This window comes from Pollachius pollachius, assembly GCF_949987615.1.
Source record: "Pollachius pollachius genome assembly, chromosome: 19".
Lineage (NCBI taxonomy): Eukaryota > Metazoa > Chordata > Actinopteri > Gadiformes > Gadidae > Pollachius > Pollachius pollachius.
In genome coordinates this window covers 20059974-20086456 of record NC_136952.1, presented here as the reverse complement: position 1 = coordinate 20086456, position 26483 = coordinate 20059974, and the positions used below count along the sequence as shown (strand labels likewise).

Below are 26483 nucleotides of genomic sequence, written 5' to 3'. Positions count from 1 at the left end.
GGTAATTTGGCCCCTTATGACGACATATGGGGCCACATTCCAAATCAGCACGCCTGAGCTTCCATTTTTTCAAAGGCGAGCAGGATACCTAGTGCTCGTTTTACACCGAACACAAGTTTTAGCCACTGGGAGACGATAAGCAGGCTAGGGGAACTCATATTAATGTTAGAAAACCTCATAAAGTGAGATTTTCATGCCATGGGACCTTTAAAATTGGTTGGGAACATGACCACATTGGTTTACTGAGATTTTATTACGTAAAGTGTAATCCTGGTAATTCACCTTATTGCATTTATTTGTGATTGAATTATGAATAAACCTGTTTTAAATAACATTGTAGCATGTCATTAAGTTATGTTAAGTAATCAGGAAACAGCACGGGAGGGATGATGGTCAGAAACCTAAATATATGCAAGAGGAGCATATGCCTCATAATGCCTATTAAAAGTGTCACTATAGGATTTTATTTTTGTGTGGGTCCCCAAAAAATACATTTGGGAAAACTGGTCAAATTATCAAATAATAATAACTTCTGAATTTAATTTAAATACTAATTTATAGAGTTGGAGTTACATATAAGAGCAAATATAATATTAGTTTTCTAACCCAACTTTACCAAATTGTAATATTAATTTTAAGGTTACGTGCCCTCATTATATTATTATTAATTGACTAAAGTCTTTTGGCATGAAACAAACATTCACGTTACCAAAGCGGGTGAACAATAAAGAAGTCAAAATATAAAACGCTAAATAGAAAATATATATACATATCAGATATTACACTATTCAGTCCCTCCAGAAAAACGCGATTATGCGATCGCATAATTCAACGCATAATCAGCCAAAGTCCGCATATTCATGCGGGGGCCGCATTTTTTAAAATATGCCGCACTTTCACCGCATACATTTTTTTAAGAAAACGTGCCGCATAATCAAGGATTTTTGGCCGCAACAATCACAAAAAAACGCCGCATTTTTTTGGAGGGACTTACTATTAAATACTAAATATATAAAAGTAAAACGTATTACTCTCTAAGTCGAGTCCAACAGAGGGCGACAACAACACACATCCTCGGTGACGGAGCCGCTCTACCCTGGTTTCCGGTTCCGGGTCGTGTTGAACCCCATCCATGTGTTCACTGCCGGTCAACATTTCCACACGTGAGGATATTAAGTCGGAAGAAGTTTTCGCTGGTAATGTATTGATCACTTTGAGTGTACTAGGATTAATGTCCACGTATGTGTTTCTGTTTGTCCATGGGTCTTGTCTCTGGGTTTGGGAGTGTGTTGCTCTCTCTCCATGCTGGCTGGGGTCTTCTTTATGAAAAAACAACACACACACATGTTTATGTATAATACAATGCCATGCATTTGGATTCGAAGATGTGTTAAATCCGACTCCAGAAACGTAGATCTGTGAGGGAGAAAACGCTGTAAGTTGGCTCAATGTAAGTTAAAAACAGCCATGACCACAAACTAGAAACCTAGGACCTTCCTCGTTAAAACAATATGCAACTCTTGTCACTTGGGGAGCAATGTAATCAATTATTATACAGAGGTATCTTCAATGCTTTAAGAGCCAGTGAACCCACAATTTTGGGTTATTTGTCTTGTATGAGACAACATATTTTATTCATGCAACACGTATAAAATCACTTGGTGGAATTCAAGGAACCATTATGTAACCTTAGGAAAAGGCTAATTGAGCATCTCTAAATCACCAATCTCTGATTTGAAAGTGGTGTGAGTTATGTCAAGTTACTCAAACCGGGCTCAGACTTGTGAGACGCAACCAACAGGAGTAGGGTGTTCCTGCAAAAGAGGAGGCTGCAGTTTCAGTACTACTTTGGTGGAATGAACCTTTACATCTATGAAGTACTTTTAAAACCAGGATTGTAGCCTCCTATTGCAGGAATACGCTATTGACAAACACATATCCAACAAACCAGCAGCCACCTGTGAAGTGATATTAGATATATAGATATTACACGGTTCCCGATATAGTGTTGGTTTTATGATATTGTTCAAATTAACTTCCTTATTCACTACCCATATTCAGATACAAATGGCGCTGGTAGAATGTCATTGTTGCCGTTCTTATCATTAAACTACGACACCTTTTGTCTTCTCATCTCATCTCATCCAATGATGCAGAAGTTGCATGATGGACGGGAAAGTGAAAGAACATAAGAAGGAGCAGAAGAAACACCAGCAGAAAAACAGCGGCCCGAAGTCAGAGAGGAAGAAGTCCAGGAAGCTTGATGATGCAGCGGTGGAGGAAAATGAACACAAGAAGAACCCGAAAGCCTTCGCCGTGCAGTCTGCTGTGCGCATGGCCAAGTCATTTCACAGGTCAGACGTAATCCGACTTGAATCGACCCCTTCCATTTTTAAGATGATTTTATTTTAACGTAACCCCTTTCCTCTGTGCAGAACCCAGGACTTGAAGACTAAGAAGCACCATATTCCTCACGTGGACCGCAGCCCCCTGGACCCTCCGCCCATCGTGGTGGTGGTGGTCGGGCCGCCCAAGGTGGGGAAGACCACCCTGATACGATGCCTGATCAAGAACTTCACCCGGCAGAAACTGGGGGACATCCGTGGACCGGTCACCATTGTTTCTGGTCAGTGTTTCCACCTGGGTTAGATTCTACTTCTGGCGGAGGCTCAGCAGGAATATTTGGTGAATATCCATTCAATAAGAAAGATTTGAGGTATTGAACAGGTGTTCATTCTGACGCGGGGGAAGATGCAATCAGCGACATGAGTCCTATGTGTCTAACTGTGTATAAGCTCGGTCAGGAGTGAAAATGCCCTGCCCCAAACAATAAAATAAAAAACAAGGCTAAAGAAAACCATTAAACCGGATACATCTTTTACAAAACATTCCCATGGATTAAACTCTGTTTAGAAGTGTATGCCGCTTGCTCTACAGCAGTCGAAGCAGTGGATGAACCGTGTGGCCAATTGACGTTAGGACACAGATGGTAACTGAGGCTGATCCCCTCAGAGTTGATCAGATCACTTACGAGTCGAGCGACTCATGGCCGACTCAGGTTGATGTTAGTCGAGAAGTCTCATGTTTTCTTATGCTAAGCAAATGCTTTCATTCTCCCCATTATTCCTTGTTGTGTAAACTGGGAGGGGTTCAGTCGCGGGTGTTATCTGGCTGGTGGAGTTCCCCTGCGCTCAAGGTTAACCATCGTGACCCAGAGTGGCCCGACATTAATCTAAAGGTCAAATGCACAGCAGCAGCGTTTGTTTTTGTTTGAGAGATGATGTAGTTTGATGATGTTGTGACAGATCATGGGAGATGTCTTCACCCTCCATGCTGGTGAAAATATCTCATATGACAAGTAAATGTGTGATACTTTTATTCATGCACCTGTTTGTCATTTTCTTCTAATGAACCACATCAGACATCTTTGAAGAGACCTGCTTTTTTCTCAATGCTCTATATCTGCAGACGACAGTGGGGAACATTGGAAACAATTATACAAAACATTTGTCGCCAATATATGGTATTGAAAGCCCTTTGAGACTAACTCTTAAGGGCTATACAAATAAAATTGAAATTTTTAATTTAAGAAAATTGGGTGGGGGAAATGGATACTAAGACTTTTTCTTTCCTAGGTAAGAAGCGGCGTCTGACGTTCATCGAGTGTAACAACGACATCAACACCATGATTGATCTGGCCAAGGTGGCCGACCTGGTGAGTGAGGAGTTTCACCTTTTTGATAAGACACAATGAGTGTTATTCATTTAGATTGATGGTGTTCAAAATAAACAAGTTTCATTTTCTGTACAGATTAAAAGTCAATGTTGGTAACACACCTATGCAGGAAAAACAACTGTATATACACAAACGTGTGTATGTGAGTTAGAGATGGGCGATATGGCCTAAAATCCATATTGCGATATACATTGCAGCCTCTTGCGATAACGATATATATCACAATATAAAATCTGAACAAATTCAGAACAGGTTACATAGACCCTAAGGAAAGCCAAACTGCTAAATGTATTTTAAAAAAAGAGAAATATATTGTGTCATTTCGAGAACATTTATTGTGAAACACTGTAATCATACAACATAATGTTACAGATAAATAAAATTAGTATTGGGTTTCTTTCCTTTAGTGCAAACCATTCTAAAAGGCACTACACTTAGTTTAAGTCTGCAGAGAACAGGAAAAACGGGTGTCTTTCTAGATAAGGAACAGACACTGTACTGACAATTAGGGATGGGCATGATTAATTGATGATCGATCATTGATTGTTACGATTTTTGTCGATTACGTGATATTTTTTATCGATCAAAAGAAGGTTGACCCAGCCGGAGAGGTGGTCTCGGAGATGTTGCTCAACATGGAGCAAAGATGAGACGGAACATCTATTGGATATTTGGGTCCGATATCCAAAAGACATTCCGTCTCCTCTTTGCTCCATGTTGAGCCACCACCCGACGGTCCGACAAAAGCAAGTAAAAAGTATGCTGGAAAACATAACTTAAAAATGCCGATGCATTTAACACATTCCGAGTCAGGATGAGGGAGAAGGAGTTGGACCAGTCCGCAGATCAATGTATGTCACGCTGGATATCCATGATTGTTTACTTTCACCGGTGCTTCCCCCCCCCCCATTTTTCTTTAACGCTTTACCCCGCCCCAGACCTTTTTGTCCAATGATTTAACGTTCTTTGCACACATGCAGTTTTGTTGAGGAATTCTGGCACTGATGCAAAAATTGCAATGTGAAAAGGAACCGCACCAAACCAAAAATTAAACATTGTATTTTGCGTCATCAACATGCATTATCGCGATAGAGCGATAGAATTAAAATCTCTATCGTAGGCCATTTTTTATCGTTTATATCGCGCATTACTAATGTGAGTGTATGCATATGACAGTGGCGGCTGGTGTTTTTAAAGTGAGGGAGGATGGACTGCGCGCTTGGTTGCCATTGGCCTGCTTGCACTGTTAGTGGCGTATGGTGGCATAAGTAGTCGAGACTCTAGTTGTTTCAGGGTGTTTTGGTGAACTAAAAAATAGCAGGGAGGGATAATTATGTGAATTGATACAAATCCACCAGTGACATCATTTTACTTTGAAAGTACAACTCTTGATTTGTAAAACTACTCTTGATTTGTAAAACTAAATTAAAAAAAATCTGGGCCTATCATTGGGCCTATTTTTGCCCTCAATGACTGAAGCTATTAGTGGTAATTTGGCTATGTTTATTTTCAGCTACAATTGTTTTAAGACAAATGAAGAAACAAAACCAAAAGTGATGCAATTTAAAATGCATCATGCTCTGAATCAATCACTAACATCCTTTCCACAATATCAAACAGAATGGTCAGAGTAACAAACAATTCAAAGATAAAAGAAGAACATTATTTCACAACTATTTGCATCGGCCATAGCCAGCGGCCGGGCTACGGAAGCGTCAACATGACCGAACAGAGCCGCACTGTACCGCAACGAACAGTAGCGCACCGCTCGGTGGAAACGAGGCATTCGACTGGGCGGGTTCGTTGGTTCTCGTAGCCTAGACTTGAGGGGATAACCCCTCCCTCCGGGCTGCTCCACAGCCAGGGCTCCTGCTTATTGGTTCATAGCGCAGCCAGGGCTTCAGCCTATTTATGAATAGGCGTAGGCGGGATCCAGATCCATTAGCTAGTCACACCCACTCAGAGGAGGACTTTCCTCCTCTCTCCCATTGAACCCCATGTTATTCACCGGCCGCCAACACTTTCAGGGAACTGAATGGGAGTCAACGGAGGCTGAGGGAGGAACGTCCTCCCTGAAGCAATGGTCAATAGGCGATAGGGGGTGCTAATGTCCCTTTACCCAGGGAAACGAACATTACATATACAAAGGCATTAAAGTAGTCATATTTAAGGGCATTAATTCATTACAGTAGTCTGGACAATATGCATTTTTTATTCTCAACAATGTTAAGGAGGGTCCTCCTCCCTCTCCTCACTGGAGAAGCCTCCACTGGTATATGACTATATATATGTGTATATATAAACACACGTGCTTGCGTGTGTGTGCGTGCAATCGTGTGTGTGTGTGTATATTACTAAATATACATGTATAAATAAATAAAAAGTCTAGCATCAAAGCATTTGGAGGTACCAGCCAGAGTAGGCTTGTTATGAAAGGATGCAACCATTCCTCGCTGCCTTGGTACCAGCTTGTCTGATGTTGGTTTTCAACAGCATTTTACTCTTCCCTTGTTACATTTCTTCTATTAACATTTGACAAATAGCTAATAGCTTTAGTTTGTTACTAAATTTTGTATCCATTTTTTGCAGGTACTGATGTTGATTGACGCAAGCTTTGGCTTTGAAATGGAGACTTTTGAGTTCCTCAACATTTGTCAGGTACATGGCTTCCCACGGATAATGGGGGTGCTCACACACCTCGACTCCTTCAAGAACAACAAACAGCTGCGAACGGCAAAGAAAGTCCTCAAACATCGCTTCTGGACAGAAGTCTACCAGGTGAGCAACAAAATGAAAATAATAGTATTGTTTTAATATATTAGATATATGGAACACTGTAATTATTTTGACAAGAATTACATAATGTTTCGTGAGTCTTTAACGGAAAGTTTAGCTTACCATTAACCTCTTAGTTCAGTCAAACTTTTATAATTTGTATCTTTTACTGGTTGCCTTCTAAACGGGGGCTGTATGTAAGCATTAGCCTTGTTTTCAATGTTTTGTACTATCAGACTAAACAAATGTATTAGTAATAGTCTGCCTGTACTGCAGTGCAATCGACTCCTGACCTACGTTCAACGGGGCTATGGAACAAAATAACTGATTAACTTATTTGAGAGCAGTTAAATGAAGTTCTGCTCTTGAATAGTAAATATGAAGTTTTGGTTCCTGCTAAGTATAGTCAGCTTAAGGTTTTGTTTCACGAGCCGGTTCAGAGCCCTGCTCAGTGTTGTGTCGTCGTTCCTCCGGTAGGGGGCCAAGCTGTTCTACCTGTCGGGGATGGTCTACGGCGAGTACCAAGCCCAGGAAGTCAAGAACCTCGGGCGCTTCATCTCGGTCATCAAGTTCCGCTCCCTTGCCTGGCAGACTTCCCACCCTTACGTTTTTGCAGACCGGTGAGTGTAGGGATGAGAAAACCCCTCAAGGGTTTGTCAAGAACATATAAAGCACATCTGTATTAACCCACAATGTTTAAAGTCTTCTGATGCTGCAATATGGCTTTTCATCTAATTGCATATGTCTCTCTTCACCCAGAATGGAGGATTTGACTGACCCTGAAACATTGAGGTTGGATCAGAAATGTGACCGAACAGTGTCCCTGTATGGCTATCTGCGTGGGACCTATCTGAAAAAACACACCCAGGTCCATATCCCAGGTAAGGCAGGGGTTGGTCTTGGTAGTAGTGTCAAGCCATCCTCTCTGCTGCATGGAGCCATTCGCACGAGATTACACATTACCTTTTTGATGGTGGGGATTTCCTTTTACGGAGCAGCAACTGAAATCATATTAGGATCATTGAGGGTGGTCTTGGCCAAAACTCATTAATATTCACAATTACCTCTTATTTCTTTAAAACTTTTTTACTTCAGAGCAGCCCGATGCGATCTTTGGCTGATCATTGGCTGGTGGGATCATTGGCTGGTCATTGGCTGATGGGATCATTGGCTGGTCATTGGCTGATGGGATCATTGCCTGGTCATTGGCTGATGGGATCATTGGCTGATCATTGGCTGATGGGATCATTGGCTGGTCATTGGCTGATGGGATCATTGGCTGGTCATTGGCTGATGGGATCATTGGCTGATCATTGGCTGATGGGATCATTGGTTGATCATTGGCTGATGGTATCATTGCTGACTACAAAATATATGCAGCAGAAATAAGAAAGCTGTTGAACTCCACATATTGCTAAAATCAGGGCCATGTCTAAACATTAGTCAAATGCAGTGATGGGAATAAAATAACGGCGTTATAAATAATGGCGTTACTTTTTTCAGTAACGAGCAATGTAATTGATTACTTGTAATGCCGTTACTTCCAGAAGATGCAGCGTGTTACTGTAATAAAGCAGTTTCTTCATCAGACAAACTAGATCTCTAAGCGGAGTGGAAAATATATCTTTTTACTGTTCTTCCTTGGTTTTGGGCACGAGACAATCGCATAAATGATGACGATTGGCTGAGGTCAAATGGCGAGTCAAATGTCATTGTAAGCCAATCAGGTAGAGTTGACGGATGTTGTTTGCACAAATTCAAAAGCATTGGAAGCGGTTAATGTTGAAGCTTCTCGGCCACTTGTAGTGTGAATAGCATTATGTGTGTTATTTCAATTTAACGTTCATACTCAACGACATGTACTAGCTTAAATATGTTGTGCATTGATGCCGTGGGTCATAACATTGCGTTAACACCATCCCGCTCCGCAGTTCTCTCGGGCAGAAACATTTTTTTAGATTTTCATAGTGTTGAATTGATCTGAAACGAGGACTGATTCACCCCCGACAGGATCTCACCCATGTCTTGCCTTCTACCTCCCCCAGGCGTGGGGGACTTCAGTGTTGCGGACGTGGGCTTCCTCCCTGACCCGTGTCCTCTCCCGGACACCAAGAGGAAGAGGACGCTGAACGAGAAGGAGCGCCTACTCTACGCCCCGATGTCCGGGGTCGGCGGCGTGGTCTACGACAAAGACGCCGTGTACATCGACCTCCCTCGAGGCCATGTCGACCGGGAGCAGGTGAATGCCTTCCTGTTGTTTAGGCCTCACAGGCGTGCTCCGTATTTGTGCTGGACCGCTGTAGGACTGAGCGGTGACCGGCTGACATGTTGTGAATCCCCCACAGCCCTCGTCATTGCCCCACATCGCTCGCCTCTTCACACTGCACGAGTGGGGGGTTTGGCTTCACATTTGTGTTTCTTGGAGCGCCTACTCCTATAAACTACTCCATAAACAGGATTTAGCCCTTTATTTTAACCCATTGCAAACTAAGAACGTAAAGCATGCTAATGTTTAACTGGAGCACCATAAGATTAAACAAAGTAAGCATTGTAGTGAAAAGTTGTGACATTTGATGCGCCATTTTGTTAGATGGGAGATGAGATAATGCTATGCGGCTTGAACTTATTTCAACTTTTGAATTCCATTAAAGGCATGCTTCACTTAACCGTAGAAATAGCTTTTTGTTCTGATCTCGGTTATAGGATGCACTAACAAGCCTGCCTCTTACCAAGCCTCACTCTGTTTTTTGTTTAGTTTATATATGTAGGTTTTCTCGTAAAATAGTAGACCTATGCTTGTCTTTATTCACACTCCCCCGTGTCAGTTAAACTAAGTGAAGTATCTACAACGTGATAGGTCTCTAAAGGGCGTAGCCTAAGCATTACGCAGGTTGTTCGCTCATGAAACATTTCTGTGATCAGTGGTCTTAAAACCTGATCCATCCCTAGTTTTGACACACGTTGATTTCAGGTACTGGCATTTCTTGTCTAGTCATCATATGCATGTTGAACCAGGTGTGTTCGCACCACATCTAGTATGTGTTATATCAACTCAACATTTAGAAATGTGATAATATACCAATTGGCCTATTCATTCAGGTCATAGCCTATGTCAATTTTGTACAAACGCGAAGTGACGTTTGTTCTTGAGTCACACAAGCGCTTCAGTCTAATGTTCCACAGGTTGAAAAATATTCCTCTGCATTCATGAGAACATTAGTTTGCACTGGCCTTTACAGCTATGTTTACTGATGATTGAGATGCTTCACGATGGTTGCATATTAAGCACAATTATAACAATCATAAACAACAAAGTCCATTTGGAAATGGGTATTTGTTGTGGGGAAGGGCAATTGATGGAAAATCGACTTTTGGTGACTTGGCCTCATTAAATAGCTTAACTCTGTCCTGAGGATGATTTCACCACATGGTCAGATGGATTGGGAGGTTCAACGTGTGGCTGTAGTTATACATGTGTGAAGGAGCTTCAACGTCCATCTTTTCCCAATGCGATAGGAGGAATCGCGTCCCACAACAGAGCTGGTCCGCTCTCTGATTGACACGCACGCCACACTTGATGCCAAAATGGCTTCAAGCAAAGTCTCGCTCTTCAGAGGGTCTGCCACCATAACGGACACAGACGTTGAGGGGGACCAACAGCTGTGAGTCGAGTTCTGTTCTCACGTCGTGTTGCATTATGTCGTGTTTGGTCTCATTATTTCCTCCATGGTCTCTCAGGGAGAACAGCGGGCCCCAGTCCCCAGACCCCACCTCCAACAGGGAAAGAAGGAAGATGATATTCACAGGCGAGGTGGAGGGCAATGAAGACGGAGACGACAGCGAAGACGGAGACGACAGCGAAGACGGAGACGACAGCGAAGATGAAGAAGATGAAGAGGTTGGAGAAGATGGAGACGACAGCGAAGATGAAGAAGATGAAGAGGTTGGAGTTGATGGAGAAGATGGAGACGACGGTGAAGATGGAGAAGGGAACAGTGATATGGACGAGGCAGAGTCTGACGAAGGAATGGACACAAATGAAGGCAACAAGGTATCCATGTTCCTCAAGCAGGTGAGGGCGTCTACTGAGCAGCCGGGGAAACTGACCGGACCTCAGCGTGTGCAAAGCGGGAAAAGGCTGAAGCTGGCAGTTGTCGAAGGGGAGCCCAAAGTGTCCGAGACGCTGGCCTTCGCAGACAGTGAGGACGACCTGGAGCTCAGCAAGGAGGATCTGTTGGAGGGCGAGAGCGCAGCAAGAGACAGTGACGAGGAGGACTCAGAGTCGGAGCAGGTCGAAACAAGAGGAGCGGGCTCCGCGCTCTGCTCTGACGAAGAGTGGACCGACGACGAACCAGACGTGGGGTCCACGGTGAAGTCAGAAGAGATGGAAATCCCTCCACCCAAAACCACTGAAAAAGGTCCAAAGAAGGCCAAGGCGTTGGAGATAAAGGGGTCTGACCAGGCGTACGAGACCGACGGTAAACACTCCATCTGCTCTGTGTGGTTGTCAACGATTTCCCTTTCAGCAACGCTAATTATTATTATTTTTTTACCTGTTTAGGAGCTCTACGCTGGAAGGACGACTTGCAACAGAAGGCATCAGAAGTCTTCCTCAAGCATCAACAAGCAGCCCCCAACCTCCGCAAACATGTGTATGGAACAGGTAAGGTGTCTGAATGTCAAGATCTGGTCAGGGAGAACAAGCTATCTTTTTCAACCATGGCCATGTTTGCCATTGGTGTATAACATATAACATAACAATAATAGTAGAACATATATTTAAGTTGTTTCTGATAAAAACCCAATCCTCACCCTTGACCACTTCTATGTTTTATATTCTGTGCTAAAACGACAAACCAACCATCATCATTAGCCTGATGCATGGTCTCAGGTTCTATGGAAAGATAACACTTGGGGCAGTATTGAATATAGATAAGACTTGTCACCTTCACTAGGTATGAGTATAGGACAGCAGCCCCCCCAGGTTGGTGCTTTATTAACCACTCGGAAGGACAACACTGGTCTGGGGGAACAAAACATGTTTTCTCTGAATGTGTCAGACTTGCAACATCCTTTTAAAGAGCTTAACACAAGCAAACATATGACAAAGGACAGAGAAATTGTTAATGAATACATACCATAGCAATTTAATTATAATTGTATTATTAAGGATATATTAATGCAAATACAGTTTTTGAAAAGTGTACCATAAATACTTGAATCAATGAACCTTGTGTGCTTATTGATCTACGCTAACGTCAGTCCCATTTGTTGGGAAGCCCGTGAAATAAAATAACTAGTTGGTCTGTGTTCAGTTTCCAGCCAGGGCGCGGGTCAGGGAGAGGAGGCCGAGCTGGGAGGCCTCTTCAGGGTCAGCCGCCCAGAGAAGAAGAAGACCAACCTGGCCGAGGCGGTCGACTGCTCCAGGTTCCCCCCAGACAGCCTCCACAACTGGGATCTGGAAGAGGTTTGGGTCGATTCATGACTCACATTCTGGTCCAGCTTACTTATTTTGTTTATTTTTAAAAATAAATAACAATAGAGGACACACAGGTCAGTTCTAAAGTCAAGTCATTCAAATATGTATATGTGCAATGCGTAGGATTTAGCCCCTCGCAGTAAGAAGCCGGGAAACCTTCAGAATTAAAATGCTATTTTATTGATAAGATCGTTAAAATCGCTAGGGATCAGCGTTCACTACAGATTGCACATTGGACTGTAACCAATGCTCTTCATTCTAAACGTTTTTCCAGATGCTGCACTCCATAGCAGACTGCTTTGTGACCGGGAAGTGGGAGGAATGGCAAGATGCTGCCACACTGCTGAAGCAGGATGGTGAGGAACAAACACTGAAACCACACTCATGCTCTGGAAACCAATTACTGTGCCAGTGAATGTCAGGGTGAGGAAAAGCCATCTTAACAGGATTAGAGTTGTTTTTACATTTTAAGATCAAGCAGATTCAGATTAAAATGTAAGGGGTCTGATTTCCGATTCAACACATTGAGGCGTACCTTCCAATATCAACCAATCACAAGATTCCTTTTACAATGGATGCAAACACGTTGCACATTTTGCATCACATAACTACGTTGTTGCTAGAGGATGGATAACTTGGAGTACAAGCCATTATCTCAAAACAACAAACACCGAGATGCTAGTACCTGCCATGTTGTCTAACGAGGCTCTCGTTAGCTAGCAGTACCTGCCATGTTGTCTAGTGAGGCGCTCGTTAGCTAGCAGTACCTGCCATGTTGTCTAACGAGCTGCTCGTTAGCTAGCAGTACCTGCCATGTTGTCTAACGAGGCGCCCGTTAGCTAGCAGTACCTGCCATGTTGTCTAACGAGGCGCTCGTTAGCTGGCAGTACCTGCCATGTTGTCTAAAGAGGTGCTCGTTAGCTAGCAGTACCTGCCATGTTGTCTAGTGAGGCGCTCGTTAGCTAACAGTACCTGCCATGTTGTCTTGTGAGGCTCTCGTTAGCTAGCAGTACCTGCCATGTTGTCTAACGAGGCTCTCGTTAGCTAGCAGTACCTGCCATGTTGTCTAACGAGGCGCTCGTTAGCTAGCAGTACCTGCCATGTTGTCTAACGAGGCTCTCGTTAGCTAGCAGTACCTGCCATGTTGTCTAACGAGGTGCTCGTTAGCTAGCAGTACCTGCCATGTTGTCTAGTGAGGCGCTCGTTAGCTAACAGTACCTGCCATGTTGTCTTGTGAGGCTCTCGTTAGCTAGCAGTACCTGCCATGTTGTCTAACGAGGCTGTCGTTAGCTAGCAGTACCTGCCATGTTGTCTAACGAGGCTCTCGTTAGCTAGCAGTACCTGCCATGTTGTCTAACGAGGTGCTCGTTAGCTAGCAGTACCTGCCATGTTGTCTAGTGAGGCTCTCGTTAGCTAGCAGTACCTGCCATGTTGTCTAACGAGGTGCTCGTTAGCTAGCAGTACCTGCCATGTTGTCTAGTGAGGCTCTCGTTAGCTAGCAGTACCTGCCATGTTGTCTAACGAGGTGCTCGTTAGCTAGCAGTACCTGCCATGTTGTCTAGTGAGGCTCTCGTTAGCTAGCAGTACCTGCCATGTTGTCTAACGAGGCTGTCGTTAGCTAGCAGTACCTGCCATGTTGTCTAGTGAGGCGCTCGTTAGCTAGCAGTACCTGCCATGTTGTCTAACGAGGCGCTCGTTAGCTAGCAGTACCTGCCATGTTGTCTAACGAGGCGCTCGTTAGCTAGCAGTACCTGCCATGTTGTCTAACGAGGCGCCCGTTAGCTAGCAGTACCTGCCATGTTGTCTAACGAGGCGCTCGTTAGAGTCCAATTCAATCAGGGATATTAACAATACCCACTGCTTAGATATGAAAGAGACATAAACCTTTTTATTAAGAACTGGACCCAAAGTATTTAATTAAAGGAGATGAATCAATGACACACTGACTTTGATTCATTGTGTTAAAGGAAAAAGCATGTTAAAATGACATGCATGTTGCATTCTATTTCTTTTCTTTTTAGAAAATCTTTATGGTGACTTTGAAGACTTGGAAACAGGAGAGGTCCATAACGCAGACGATAAAGACCAGGAGACTCAACCAGAGGTACCCTTGATGCAATGTATATATAATGTTTATATCAAGGATGTTTCACATAATTAGCACTCAAAATACATTCAAATGCAGTCAATTAAATGTTTCAACAGTTAATGGGTAATTTGTTAAGCATAGAAGTATTGGAAGCATAGCATTTTCATTTAATACATTTATACAGGCCTGTTTTTGATCATTCAAAAGGCATGATTTAGGCGTTGTGGGAAGTTTAGACTATTTTCAGTTTAGTAGAGCTAGCGTAGCTCTGTGTGGGAGGGGTTATGGGAGTTTAGTAGAGCTAGCGTAGCTCTGTGTGGGAGGGGTTATGGGAGTTTAGTAGAGCTAGCGTAGCTCTGTGAGGGAGGGGTTATGGGAGTTTAGTAGAGCTAGCGTAGCTCTGTGTGGGAGGGGTTATGGGAGTTTAGTAGAGCTAGCGTAGCTCTGTGTGGGAGGGGTTATGGGAGTTTAGTAGAGCTAGCGTAGCTCTGTGTGGGAGGGGTTATGGGAGTTTAGTAGAGCTAGCGTAGCTCTGTGTGGGAGGGGTTATGGGAGTTTAGTAGAGCTAGCGTAGCTCTGTGAGGGAGGGGTTATGGGAGTTTAGTAGAGCTAGCGTAGCTCTGTGTGGGAGGGGTTATGGGAGTTTAGTAGAGCTAGCGTAGCTCTGTGTGAGGGGTTATGGGAGTTTAGTAGAGCTAGCGTAGCTCTGTGAGGGAGGGGTTATGGGAGTTTAGTAGAGCTAGCGTAGCTCTGTGAGGGAGGGGTTATGGGAGTTTAGTAGAGCTAGCGTAGCTCTGTGAGGGAGGGGTTATGGGAGTTTAGTAGAGCTAGCGTAGCTCTGTGTGAGGGGTTATGGGAGTTTAGTAGAGCTAGCGTAGCTCTGTGTGGGAGGGGTTATGGGAGTTTAGTAGAGCTAGCGTAGCTCTGTGTGGGAGGGGTTATGGGAGTTTAGTAGAGCTAGCGTAGCTCTGTGTGGGAGGGGTTATGGGAGTTTAGTAGAGCTAGCGTAGCTCTGTGTGGGAGGGGTTATGGGAGTTTAGTAGAGCTAGCGTAGCTCTGTGTGGGAGGGGTTATGGGAGTTTAGTAGAGCTAGCGTAGCTCTGTGTGGGAGGGGTTATGGGAGTTTAGTAGAGCTAGCGTAGCTCTGTGAGGGAGGGGTTATGGGAGTTTAGTAGAGCTAGCGTAGCTCTGTGTGGGGGGTTATGGGAGTTTAGTAGAGCTAGCGTAGCTCTGTGAGGGAGGGGTTATGGGAGTTTAGTAGAGCTAGCGTAGCTCTGTGGGAGGGGTTATGGGAGTTTAGTAGAGCTAGCGTAGCTCTGTGTGGGAGGGGTTATGGGAGTTTAGTAGAGCTAGCGTAGCTCTGTGTGGGGGGTTATGGGAGTTTAGTAGAGCTAGCGTAGCTCTGTGAGGGAGGGGTTATGGGAGTTTAGTAGAGCTAGCGTAGCTCTGTGAGGGAGGGGTTATGGGAGTTTAGTAGAGCTAGCGTAGCTCTGTGAGGGAGGGGTTATGGGAGTTTAGTAGAGCTAGCGTAGCTCTGTGAGGGAGGGGTTATGGGAGTTTAGTAGAGCTAGCGTAGCTCTGTGTGAGGGGTTATGGGAGTTTAGTAGAGCTAGCGTAGCTCTGTGTGAGGGGTTATGGGAGTTTAGTAGAGCTAGCGTAGCTCTGTGTGGGAGGGGTTATGGGAGTTTAGTAGAGCTAGCGTAGCTCTGTGTGAGGGGTTATGGGAGTTTAGTAGAGCTAGCGTAGCTCTGTGGGAGGGGTTATGGGAGTTTAGTAGAGCTAGCGTAGCTCTGTGTGTGAGGGGTTATGGGAGTTTAGTAGAGCTAGCGTAGCTCTGTGAGGGAGGGGTTATGGGAGTTTAGTAGAGCTAGCGTAGCTCTGTGTGAGGGGTTATGGGAGTTTAGTAGAGCTAGCGTAGCTCTGTGTGGGAGGGGTTATGGGAGTTTAGTAGAGCTAGCGTAGCTCTGTGTGGGAGGGGTTATGGGAGTTTAGTAGAGCTAGCGTAGCTCTGTGTGGGAGGGGTTATGGGAGTTTAGTAGAGCTAGCGTAGCTCTGTGTGAGGGGTTATGGGAGTTTAGTAGAGCTAGCGTAGCTCTGTGTGAGGGGTTATGGGAGTTTAGTAGAGCTAGCGTAGCTCTGTGTGGGAGGGGTTATGGGAGTTTAGTAGAGCTAGCGTAGCTCTGTGTGGGAGGGGTTATGGGAGTTTAGTAGAGCTAGCGTAGCTCTGTGAGGGAGGGGTTATGGGAGTTTAGTAGAGCTAGCGTAGCTCTGTGTGGGAGGGGTTATGGGAGTTTAGTAGAGCTAGCGTAGCTCTGTGTGGGAGGGGTTATGGGAGTTTAGTAGAGCTAGCGTAGCTCTGTGAGGGAGGGGTTATGGGAGTTTAGTAGAGCTAGCGTAGCTCTGTGAGGGAGGGGTTATGGGAGTTTAGTAGAGCTAGCGTAGCTCTGTGTGGGAGGGGTTATGGGAGTTTAGTAGAGCTAGCGTAGCTCTGTGTGGGAGGGGTTATGGGAGTTTAGTAGAGCTAGCGTAGCTCTGTGTGGGAGGGGTTATGGGAGTTTAGTAGAGCTAGCGTAGCTCTGTGAGGGAGGGGTTATGGGAGTTTAGTAGAGCTAGCGTAGCTCTGTGTGAGGGGTTATGGGAGTTTAGTAGAGCTAGCGTAGCTCTGTGAGGGAGGGGTTATGGGAGTTTAGTAGAGCTAGCGTAGCTCTGTGTGGGAGGGGTTATGGGAGTTTAGTAGAGCTAGCGTAGCTCTGTGTGTGAGGGGTTATGGGAGTTTAGTAGAGCTAGCGTAGCTCTGTGTGAGGGGTTATGGGAGTTTAGTAGAGCTAGCGTAGCTCTGTGTGAGGGGTTATGGGAGTTTAGTAGAGCTAGCGTAGCTCTGTGTGAGGGGTTATGGGAGTTTAGTAGAGCTAGCGTAGCTCTGTGTGAGGGGTTATGGGAGTTTAGTAGAGCTAGCGTAGCTCTGTGTGGGAGGGGTTATGGGAGTTTAGTAGAGCTAGCGTAGCTCTGTGTGTGAGGGGTTATGGGAGTTTAGTAGAGCTAGCGTAGCTCTGTGTGAGGGGTTATGGGAGTTTAGTAGAGCTAGCGTAGCTCTGTGTGAGGGGTTATGGGAGTTTAGTAGAGCTAGCGTAGCTCTGTGTGAGGGGTTATGGGAGTTTAGTAGAGCTAGCGTAGCTCTGTGTGAGGGGTTATGGGAGTTTAGTAGAGCTAGCGTAGCTCTGTGTGAGGGGTTATGGGAGTTTAGTAGAGCTAGCGTAGCTCTGTGTGGGAGGGGTTATGGGAGTTTAGTAGAGCTAGCGTAGCTCTGTGAGGGAGGGGTTATGGGAGTTTAGTAGAGCTAGCGTAGCTCTGTGTGGGAGGGGTTATGGGAGTTTAGTAGAGCTAGCGTAGCTCTGTGTGGGAGGGGTTATGGGAGTTTAGTAGAGCTAGCGTAGCTCTGTGTGGGAGGGGTTATGGGAGTTTAGTAGAGCTAGCGTAGCTCTGTGTGGGAGGGGTTATGGGAGTTTAGTAGAGCTAGCGTAGCTCTGTGTGGGAGGGGTTATGGGAGTTTAGTAGAGCTAGCGTAGCTCTGTGTGAGGGGTTATGGGAGTTTAGTAGAGCTAGCGTAGCTCTGTGTGGGAGGGGTTATGGGAGTTTAGTAGAGCTAGCGTAGCTCTGTGTGGGAGGGGTTATGGGAGTTTAGTAGAGCTAGCGTAGCTCTGTGTGTGAGGGGTTATGGGAGTTTAGTAGAGCTAGCGTAGCTCTGTGAGGGAGGGGTTATGGGAGTTTAGTAGAGCTAGCGTAGCTCTGTGTGGGAGGGGTTATGGGAGTTTAGTAGAGCTAGCGTAGCTCTGTGTGTGAGGGGTTATGGGAGTTTAGTAGAGCTAGCGTAGCTCTGTGTGAGGGGTTATGGGAGTTTAGTAGAGCTAGCGTAGCTCTGTGTGTGAGGGGTTATGGGAGTTTAGTAGAGCTAGCGTAGCTCTGTGTGGGAGGGGTTATGGGAGTTTAGTAGAGCTAGCGTAGCTCTGTGAGGGAGGGGTTATGGGAGTTTAGTAGAGCTAGCGTAGCTCTGTGTGAGGGGTTATGGGAGTTTAGTAGAGCTAGCGTAGCTCTGTGTGAGGGGTTATGGGAGTTTAGTAGAGCTAGCGTAGCTCTGTGTGAGGGGTTATGGGAGTTTAGTAGAGCTAGCGTAGCTCTGTGTGGGAGGGGTTATGGGAGTTTAGTAGAGCTAGCGTAGCTCTGTGAGGGAGGGGTTATGGGAGTTTAGTAGAGCTAGCGTAGCTCTGTGTGGGAGGGGTTATGGGAGTTTAGTAGAGCTAGCGTAGCTCTGTGTGAGGGGTTATGGGAGTTTAGTAGAGCTAGCGTAGCTCTGTGTGAGGGGTTATGGGAGTTTAGTAGAGCTAGCGTAGCTCTGTGTGAGGGGTTATGGGAGTTTAGTAGAGCTAGCGTAGCTCTGTGTGGGAGGGGTTATGGGAGTTTAGTAGAGCTAGCGTAGCTCTGTGTGGGAGGGGTTATGGGAGTTTAGTAGAGCTAGCGTAGCTCTGTGTGGGAGGGGTTATGGGAGTTTAGTAGAGCTAGCGTAGCTCTGTGTGGGAGGGGTTATGGGAGTTTAGTAGAGCTAGCGTAGCTCTGTGTGGGAGGGGTTATGGGAGTTTAGTAGAGCTAGCGTAGCTCTGTGTGGGAGGGGTTATGGGAGTTTAGTAGAGCTAGCGTAGCTCTGTGTGGGAGGGGTTATGGGAGTTTAGTAGAGCTAGCGTAGCTCTGTGTGGGAGGGGTTATGGGAGTTTAGTAGAGCTAGCGTAGCTCTGTGTGGGAGGGGTAAGAGGAACAGGCCGGCCAGCATTTGATTTGTATCCTATCAGTTAGGAGGATGTTATTTTATCAACATTATTTAATCACTATCAAGAAGCATCGACTTCTGATAGGTTCAGGTTATTTTTGGCTACCAGTTATTCAAAAACTTACACAATCCGACTTTATAATGTTTAATGCAATTGTCAACCCCCTCAAACCTACTACCTAAAAAAACTTTTGTTTCTGTGCACATCGTGCTCATTGTTTGTCATCATTAGAATATGTCAAGCAAAAACATTTGTCCAACTATGCAGCAGAACTTGGATTAACATTTTCTCGATTAACCTGAGAAGTCTATTTTCACTTGTCAGGCCGATGGCGAGGAAGAGGAGGAGGATGATGCGAAGGAGGACGTCAAAGTGGACGATGAGACGCAGAAGAAGAACAAGCGTTTGGAAAAGAAGCGCAGGCTGAAGGAGCGGTTCGACGCGGAGTACGACGACGGAGATGCCACCTACTTTGACGACCTGAAGGAGGAGATGCAGATACAAGCGGAGGTACTTCCTGTCAGAGCTACTGCTTCCTGTCAGACCCCTGGTCTATTGATGCAGAGGGTGATGTTGACATTAACACTGGGCCCAAAGCATTCCACCAAAATACTTCACTGATGAGTCAATAGGCACAGGAGGAACAGCTAGCCTTGCAAAGTGAATTATAAAAATAAAGCCTCTGACAAATAATCTCTCCCACATAAATTACTTAAAGTTAAAGTTATTGTCAGATGCCTCGTCAACTTGTAGAGAGAGTTCATTACTATTTCTTCAATAGAGTTCTTAGACACTGTAATGAGAGTTTGAGCCTAGGACCATTGCATCGATAGTCTCAGCTTTAAGGCTAATTTCCACCAGAAGCGTCACGGCAGGGAAGCGGCTGTGTTCCGTTCTGCCATCCCCACTGGAATCGGACACGTTCAGGCTGATGGCTCAAGACGTGCATAATTATGATTCATTAATGATTCATAAAATATTATTCACGAGTTATAATCAACCCCTACATAATATATATACAACAGTAATATAACCCATTAAATAAGGTATGATTTCTAGATGTAATTGGCAACGTCGCGGTCCGCGCGCGACACTGGACTTGCGATTAGAGAATAGACGAGGCATGCCGCTCGTAGCGCAAATGACGTGAATTTGGCGCAGTTTGTTTGTTTAAATCTGAGGTTTTATGTGGCTGAAATCGTTAAGAAAATTTGGTGAAAATATGTGAATCTGTTCGATCTGATAACATGCCGTTGTCCTTCATTGATCAGAGAGCTCTCCATTGTGCTGATTTTTTTTCCTCCTTTAAATGTGCGCTTAAGGCCCAGACACACAGCGCCGATTACAGCCGTCGGGTGTGTTTTGTTGACTCGTGGATAGGCCTGCTGATGTTCAGTGTTTTTAAAAGTAGCCTCAATTAGGCCTGCATGAAGTTGGAAATGATTTGCTTTTGCAAAGAATCAATTGTGAATGCACTTTTCGAAAAGTTGTGCAAATGAAATGTCTTCAAATACAATATAAAAAAATATTTACATTTGATCAGTTATTGAAAGTCATCATTGCCTGGAACACACAGAAGATGGCATTTACTGCAGAGACGTGTATGGGTTAGGTCAGGCGGACAGGATTTTTGTTTTTTGGGGAGGGCTGTCCTTACCTAATCTAATATAAGGGGAGGCTCGCATTCACCCAATTTGAAAACCCCTGGCCTTCATTTACTATAATGGTTTCTTTTATTATCTAGACTGTTTTACTGCCGGGACGCCTCCGTGACGGTTCTGGTTGAAATTGGCCTTTACTCTTACATCGTGGACACGCCGTTTCTCAATCTTGTGGGGCTTTTTTGGAGATTGTGCCACAGTCTGCCCAACATATTCAAAACACTAGGACAATCACACAAAAATAACACGGGGAGGGAAACTAAAATTCTTCCCCTGTTAATGGCTAAGTGTTTTTGATCCTCAACCCAATATACTAACTGAATGGTGAGCTGAGAGATTTGTTACAGCCCTATAGTTCTGTGAATAGCTATATGTATATAACTTTATATCTAAACAGTCATCTGTGGTATGGTTTGGGGTACTGATTTACTGTACATTCATCCCCAATGTTTCTCTCCTAACATGTTTTGTTGTTCAGTTGAACCGGACAGAGTTTGAGAGCATGGACGATGCCACCCGCGTGCAGTACGAGGGCTTCCGCCCAGGCATGTACGTCCGCCTCGAGATCGCAGCTCTGCCCTGCGAGTTTGTGACCAACTTCGACCCCCACTACCCCGTGATTCTCGGTGGCCTGGGATCCAGCGAAGGAAACGTAGGCTATTTGCAAGTAGGTACAACCGAAAAGGAACCCATCATTCCCAACGTGCTTTTAGGTTGGAAACCCTGAAACCAAGGATGTTCACGTTAAATAGAAGTCTGAACCAGGGATGCTTTCTGCAAAAGATAGGAAGCGCAGGAGCAGGCCATAAAGTCAATAAAGCTGTTGTATGCTGTCGTGCAACGTACCCACAGTGCCTTGGTAGATGTATGTTTGTCCTGGACTAAGGCCACGTGGAATGGATGCTTCTACTTAGAAAGTGTTGTTTTATAGTTTTTGGTTTGTTACATCTCAGCCTGGCCGTCTGTCGTGTACATTTCAATAAGAATGTACAGATGAAAGGAAATGGGGAGCTGACTGTGGTTGTGTGTTCAGCTGCGGCTGAAGAAACACCGGTGGTACCACCGCATCCTGAAGAACCGGGACCCCCTTATCGTGTCGCTGGGCTGGCGCCGCTTCCAGGCCATGCCCCTGTACCACATCGAGGACCACAACGGACGCCACCGCATGCTCAAGTACACGCCACAACACATGCACTGCGGCGCCTCCATCTGGGGTGAGTTCTGGTTCAGTGGTCGGGTGCTACTAAGGCTCACACTAGGCTGTAGACCCTTGGGATGTGTTGAAGGTATACAAATACACACATGCATGCATGCATACACATGTGCAAATGTTATGGAAAATATGTACTGTGCAGAATTTGTCATTGAACTGGGAAAAATGTAGGGGGCCAAGCCAAACAGCCTTTCTTTCTCAGCTTCCTCCTATGGATAGGATTTGTCCTGAACAAAATAAAAGGCATATTTATAGTTTGCTCCAAATATGACCCATATTTTTAGTTGTATGGTATCAGGACCTTGTTTGTCCATGATTCTACGGGGCCTGAAATGGACAAAAGGGCCTTTTTGATGATTTAATTACTATTCCAGTTTCACTCAGTGTTAATGTAACAGAAGAAATGCAAGTATTGATTAGTTCACATATTCAACAAATACAATTTCCGTTTCTATCTTTCCAACGAAAAGCACATTTTTATTCCTCTTAACATCGTTATTTGGTGTGATTCAGATAAACTTACGACAGCTCTGTTGATTGCTACTTTCTTCTGCAAATGTTTTTAAAATTCTTCAGATTGATTCGCTCCTTGCTTTCATTATGAACCAAAACTCTCTTCTGCTATTTGTGACTAAAAGTATTTTAAACGAGCTGGAGGCCAGACTGCATAGAGAACCAGAATGTCAGCTCCCAGGCGAGGTTCTAGATCCAGGTCTTAATTATTCATCTTGTAATGTACCAATGTTGTTGATCGTCATCCGGAGGCTGCTGGATTTGATGACTTGTATCATTGTCTATCGAACATCAAACCCCCAGTAGTTAGGGTAAATGGTGGACCCTTCTGTGTGATCCGAATTGTGCCCCTGAACATGAGGTCACGGTCAGGCAATGTGTGAAGGCCTTTTGGGTGGGTAGGCTTCCGGTTCTGTACCATTGAATTTTAAAATTGTCAGACCTTGATGCACACACAACCCTTTTTGGACACGTATTTGTGTTATTATAGAGACATACACAGACAAAATGTAACGCACAAAAAGCATCAAGCATCCGCTGACCTGAGTATACAATCTGTCCCTTCCTGCTCAAGGTCCCATCACACCCCAGGGTACAGGCTTCCTCGCTGTGCAGTCGGTCTCAGAGACTAAAGTAAGAACATCTCCCTCTTTTGACCGTTTGGTTTTAAGTGAAGCTCCAAAAACACGATAGACTATGGTAAATGGTCTTTTCTTTCTTACCTTTTTCAGGCCAATTTCCGTATCGCTGCCACTGGGGTTGTCCTAGAACTGGACAAGTCTGTGACTTTAGTGAAGAAACTGAAGCTCATTGGCTACCCGTACAAGATCTACAAGAACACCAGCTTCATCAAAGTAGGAACCCATTTGTTTGCTATAAAATGTCCTTTTACAATCTGTGGAATGGTTTCCTCCTGGGTTCCTTGTACCCTGCACAACACGAAGGAGCCTCTTCCTAACCCCTGGGTGTGCTGAGCTGAGCCTGCGTTCTCCCCAGGGCATGTTCAACACCGTACTCGAAGTGGCCAAGTTCGAAGGGGCCTCCGTGCGGACAGTGTCGGGAGTCAGAGGTCAAATCAAGAAGGCCCTGTCCACTCCAGCAGGTGCTTACCGTGCCACGTTCGAAGACCGGCTGCTCATGAGCGGTAAGGGAACCTGCGTCGTCCTAAATCCACTGTACAGAAAGATCACTCGTTTTGCACACCGAGTTTATACTTGTGCACACAGAATGACCCTTTTCTCTCGTTGTTGAAACCCATAGATATCGTCTTCCTGCGCACCTGGTATCCGGTGGCCGTCCCCCAGCTCTACAACCCGGTCACCTCCCTGCTCCTCCCGGTGGGCCAGAAGGAGAACTGGTCCGGCATGAGGACCGTGGGACAGCTCAAACATGACCTGGGCATCCACTACAAACCAAAGCCCGATTCTGTGTACAAGGTGATGATGTCTGGGACGTGCACTCCATTCCCACTGCACCGTGTTAACGAGTTCATGGTGATCTGGTACTGCACATAGACAGGACTTAAGCCAGACCAGACCGTTTTAAATGTGTTTATTTGGGTTGGCTTCGTTTAGAGCTCTCAACCACCAGCTGAAACTACCCATACTGGAAACCATGGCAACATGTCAATGTTCGACATGTAGGCCCGGCTTTGCGGCCGTCTTGCTACATCTCTGGGCCTCGTGGCTAGTGGTATTGCGTCACACTGACGCTGACATGCTGACACTGCGTAATCGTTATCCCACTTGACCTAAGGTTCAGGTTTACAGCACCTTATATTTAAAGTAAATTCTGCTCTTTGCACAGATTTTTTTAGTAGTTTAGTTTATTTATCTACTTTATTTTAAGTATATTTTGTGTGAAGGGAACTTGCAAATTAAGAATTTCATTGCCCAGTGCAAACTATGTTTCCATTGTGTATATGACAATATATGATCTTGTATCTTGCCAGTCGGAAGATGTTTGGGTTTAATTGACCTAGCTAATCTCTCTGGTCAGGTCTCGAATAGAAATTAGATTGTTGGTCTTGGCAGTACTAAACATTAAATAAATAGTTCATTTAATACTGCAAAATGAAAAAATACTTTGCCTTTTGCCGTTTGATAAAATCATAAATTTGCATCAAATGAAACGATATATAAACTACCAGCATTCACTTTAGCACCACCAATGCTTTCTATGGATTGAGCCACTATTAAACAGAAGGTGTATTGATCTTTGAAGCGTCCTCTCCTTCATGTTGTTGCAGCCTGTCGTCCGGGCCCCGAGACACTTCAACCGTCTGAACATCCCCAAGCAGCTGCAGAAGGCCCTCCCCTTCAAGAGCAAGCCCAAGCAAGACCAGGCCAAGGGCAAGACTCCCCGCGACCTGCTCCGGCCCACCGTGGTCCGGGAGCCCCACGAGAAAAAGGTCGGCCTTTCATCGTTTGGTGTGAAAACTAAGACTTTGTAAAATACCTGCGGTTTACAAGTGGAGTTTTTACAGGAAAACCAAACCCCGTTTTAACTAGTCCCTGCCCAGAGACCAAGTCTTCGGGTGGACTCGCTAAGACCAGATTGCTAGTGTTTGATTGACCTAACCCAAAACGGCTGGGAACCAGTAAAGGGTGCATAAGCACCCAAAAGATTTTCGGTTGGATTCTGTAACTATTTGATTATGAAGTTATTAAGAACTTTGAGTTTTTTACTTGCAATGAAAAATAAATCCATTAGACATTAGACATATTCATAATTCCAGCAAATGTTACTTTTGAATAGCTTTAAATAACAGTGGAAGATCAGAAGAATAACTGCATAAAAAACCTGACAAGTAATCGAAGTATTATTATATAGCGGAGAATGGTGATTCAATACACAGGTCCTGTTTCTAATGTAGCGTGTAGTAGCACAGGTCCTGTTTCTAATGTAGCGTGTAGTAGCACAGGTCCTGTTTCTAATGTAGCGTGTAGCAGCACAGGTCCTGTTTCTAATGTAGCGTGTAGCAGCACAGGTCCTGTTTCTAATGTAGCGTGTAGTAGCACAGGTCCTGTTTCTAATGTAGCGTGTAGCAGCACAGGTCCTGTTTCTAATGTGGCGTGTAGTAGCACAGGTCCTGTTTCTAATGTAGCGTGTAGTAGCACAGGTCCTGTTTCTAATGTAGCGTGTAGCAGCACAGGTCCTGTTTCTAATGTGGCGTGTAGTAGCACAGGTCCTGTTTCTAATGTAGCGTGTAGCAGCACAGGTCCTGTTTCTAATGTAGCGTGTAGTAGCACAGGTCCTGTTTCTAATTTGGCGTGTAGCAGCACAGGTCCTTCATCAGCGTTGTACTTTCAGGTGGCCGCTCTGCTGGACGCGCTGAGCACCGTCCACAGCTACAAGAGCAGGAAGGCCCGCGGGGCTCAGCGGCTCAAGCACAAGGGCTTCCTGCAGCAGAGGGAGAAGCAGGAGGGGGAGAAGGTCCAGAGGCAGAAGGAGGCCAAGAAGAAACTCTACCGCATGATGGGCCAGCAGGAGAACAAAAGTCAGCGATCGAGTCTGAAGGGTGCGTCACAAGATGGATAAGAACACGTGACGGCCTTTTCTCTCTCCTTTGGTATGGACTTGATTACATGGCCACCCAACAAATGTTATGGTATGGCTGGTTGTCATTGCTTCTTTTTTGTTTTGTATATAAAACAACTGTTGACTTATTTATAAAACTGTGTACTCTAGCATGCTAATGAAAATACCAGATACCATATGTCCTGAGGGCAGTTTGCAGTTTTATAAATGTTTAAATCTTAAATGAACCCCTTTTAAAACAAACGTGCGTGTTTTTTTTTGGTGTGTGATGAATGGATCCTTTTAAATTTGCCACAATAGACTTTTGGAAACTAATGCCTTTGTTTGTAGTTGGAATTCTTGAAGGGCGACTATGCCCCGTTCCACATGGACGAAAACAATCTCCCCCCCCCGTTTTCCTTTTTAGCATTTCAGGAATTCCGAGTAGCGTCCAGCTGCAGCCCCGGGAACAACACCCTGTCATGACAACAACAACCCAGGCGCGACGGAAGTACTCTGGTGTGACGGAAGTGGTTTATTTTTTAAACTTTTTTACACACCGCTATCAGAAACCAAAGATCAACCATTGAAAGTGAGACTGTCAATATGCTTAAAATATTGAGTAATATTCATGTTAAAGCCGTGCTGTGGTTTACTTATTTTTCGCTAAATTCGAAT

General features: G+C 44.9%; 1 protein-coding gene across 2 annotated transcripts; it reads left to right on the top strand.

Moving 5' to 3' along the window:
- The first annotated feature begins 1134 nt into the window (after positions 1-1134).
- Positions 1135-26042, top strand: bms1 (BMS1 ribosome biogenesis factor). 2 transcript variants are annotated; one of them, XM_079756417.1, is made up of 23 exons: positions 1135-1196; positions 2157-2354; positions 2436-2626; positions 3636-3715; positions 6326-6514; positions 6989-7131; positions 7271-7392; positions 8557-8750; positions 10028-10173; positions 10250-10989; positions 11073-11174; positions 11827-11978; positions 12265-12346; positions 14012-14094; positions 19224-19409; positions 21039-21227; positions 21594-21774; positions 22861-22919; positions 23018-23140; positions 23283-23430; positions 23547-23722; positions 24535-24696; positions 25599-26042. In XM_079756417.1, exons 2-23 carry the CDS (start codon positions 2164-2166, stop codon positions 25824-25826), a joined length of 3867 nt encoding a protein of 1288 aa, XP_079612543.1. In that variant the 5' UTR covers positions 1135-1196; positions 2157-2163; the 3' UTR covers positions 25827-26042. The 2 variants fall into 2 exon arrangements, with proteins under 2 accessions (XP_079612543.1, XP_079612542.1); XM_079756416.1 differs by having other exon boundaries at positions 1137-1196; positions 2160-2354.
- The last annotated feature ends 441 nt before the right edge of the window (positions 26043-26483 follow it).

Bases quoted from the DNA above. Each gene is read 5' to 3' on its own strand.
- bms1 (XM_079756417.1), top strand. From the start codon at position 2,164: ATGATGGACGGGAAAGTGAAAGAACATAAGAAGGAGCAGAAGAAACAC. The intron at 2,627-3,635 runs GTCAGTGTTTCC...TTTCTTTCCTAG, and splicing joins ACCGGTCACCATTGTTTCTG to GTAAGAAGCGGCGTCTGACG. The intron at 11,979-12,264 runs GTTTGGGTCGAT...ACGTTTTTCCAG, and splicing joins ACAACTGGGATCTGGAAGAG to ATGCTGCACTCCATAGCAGA.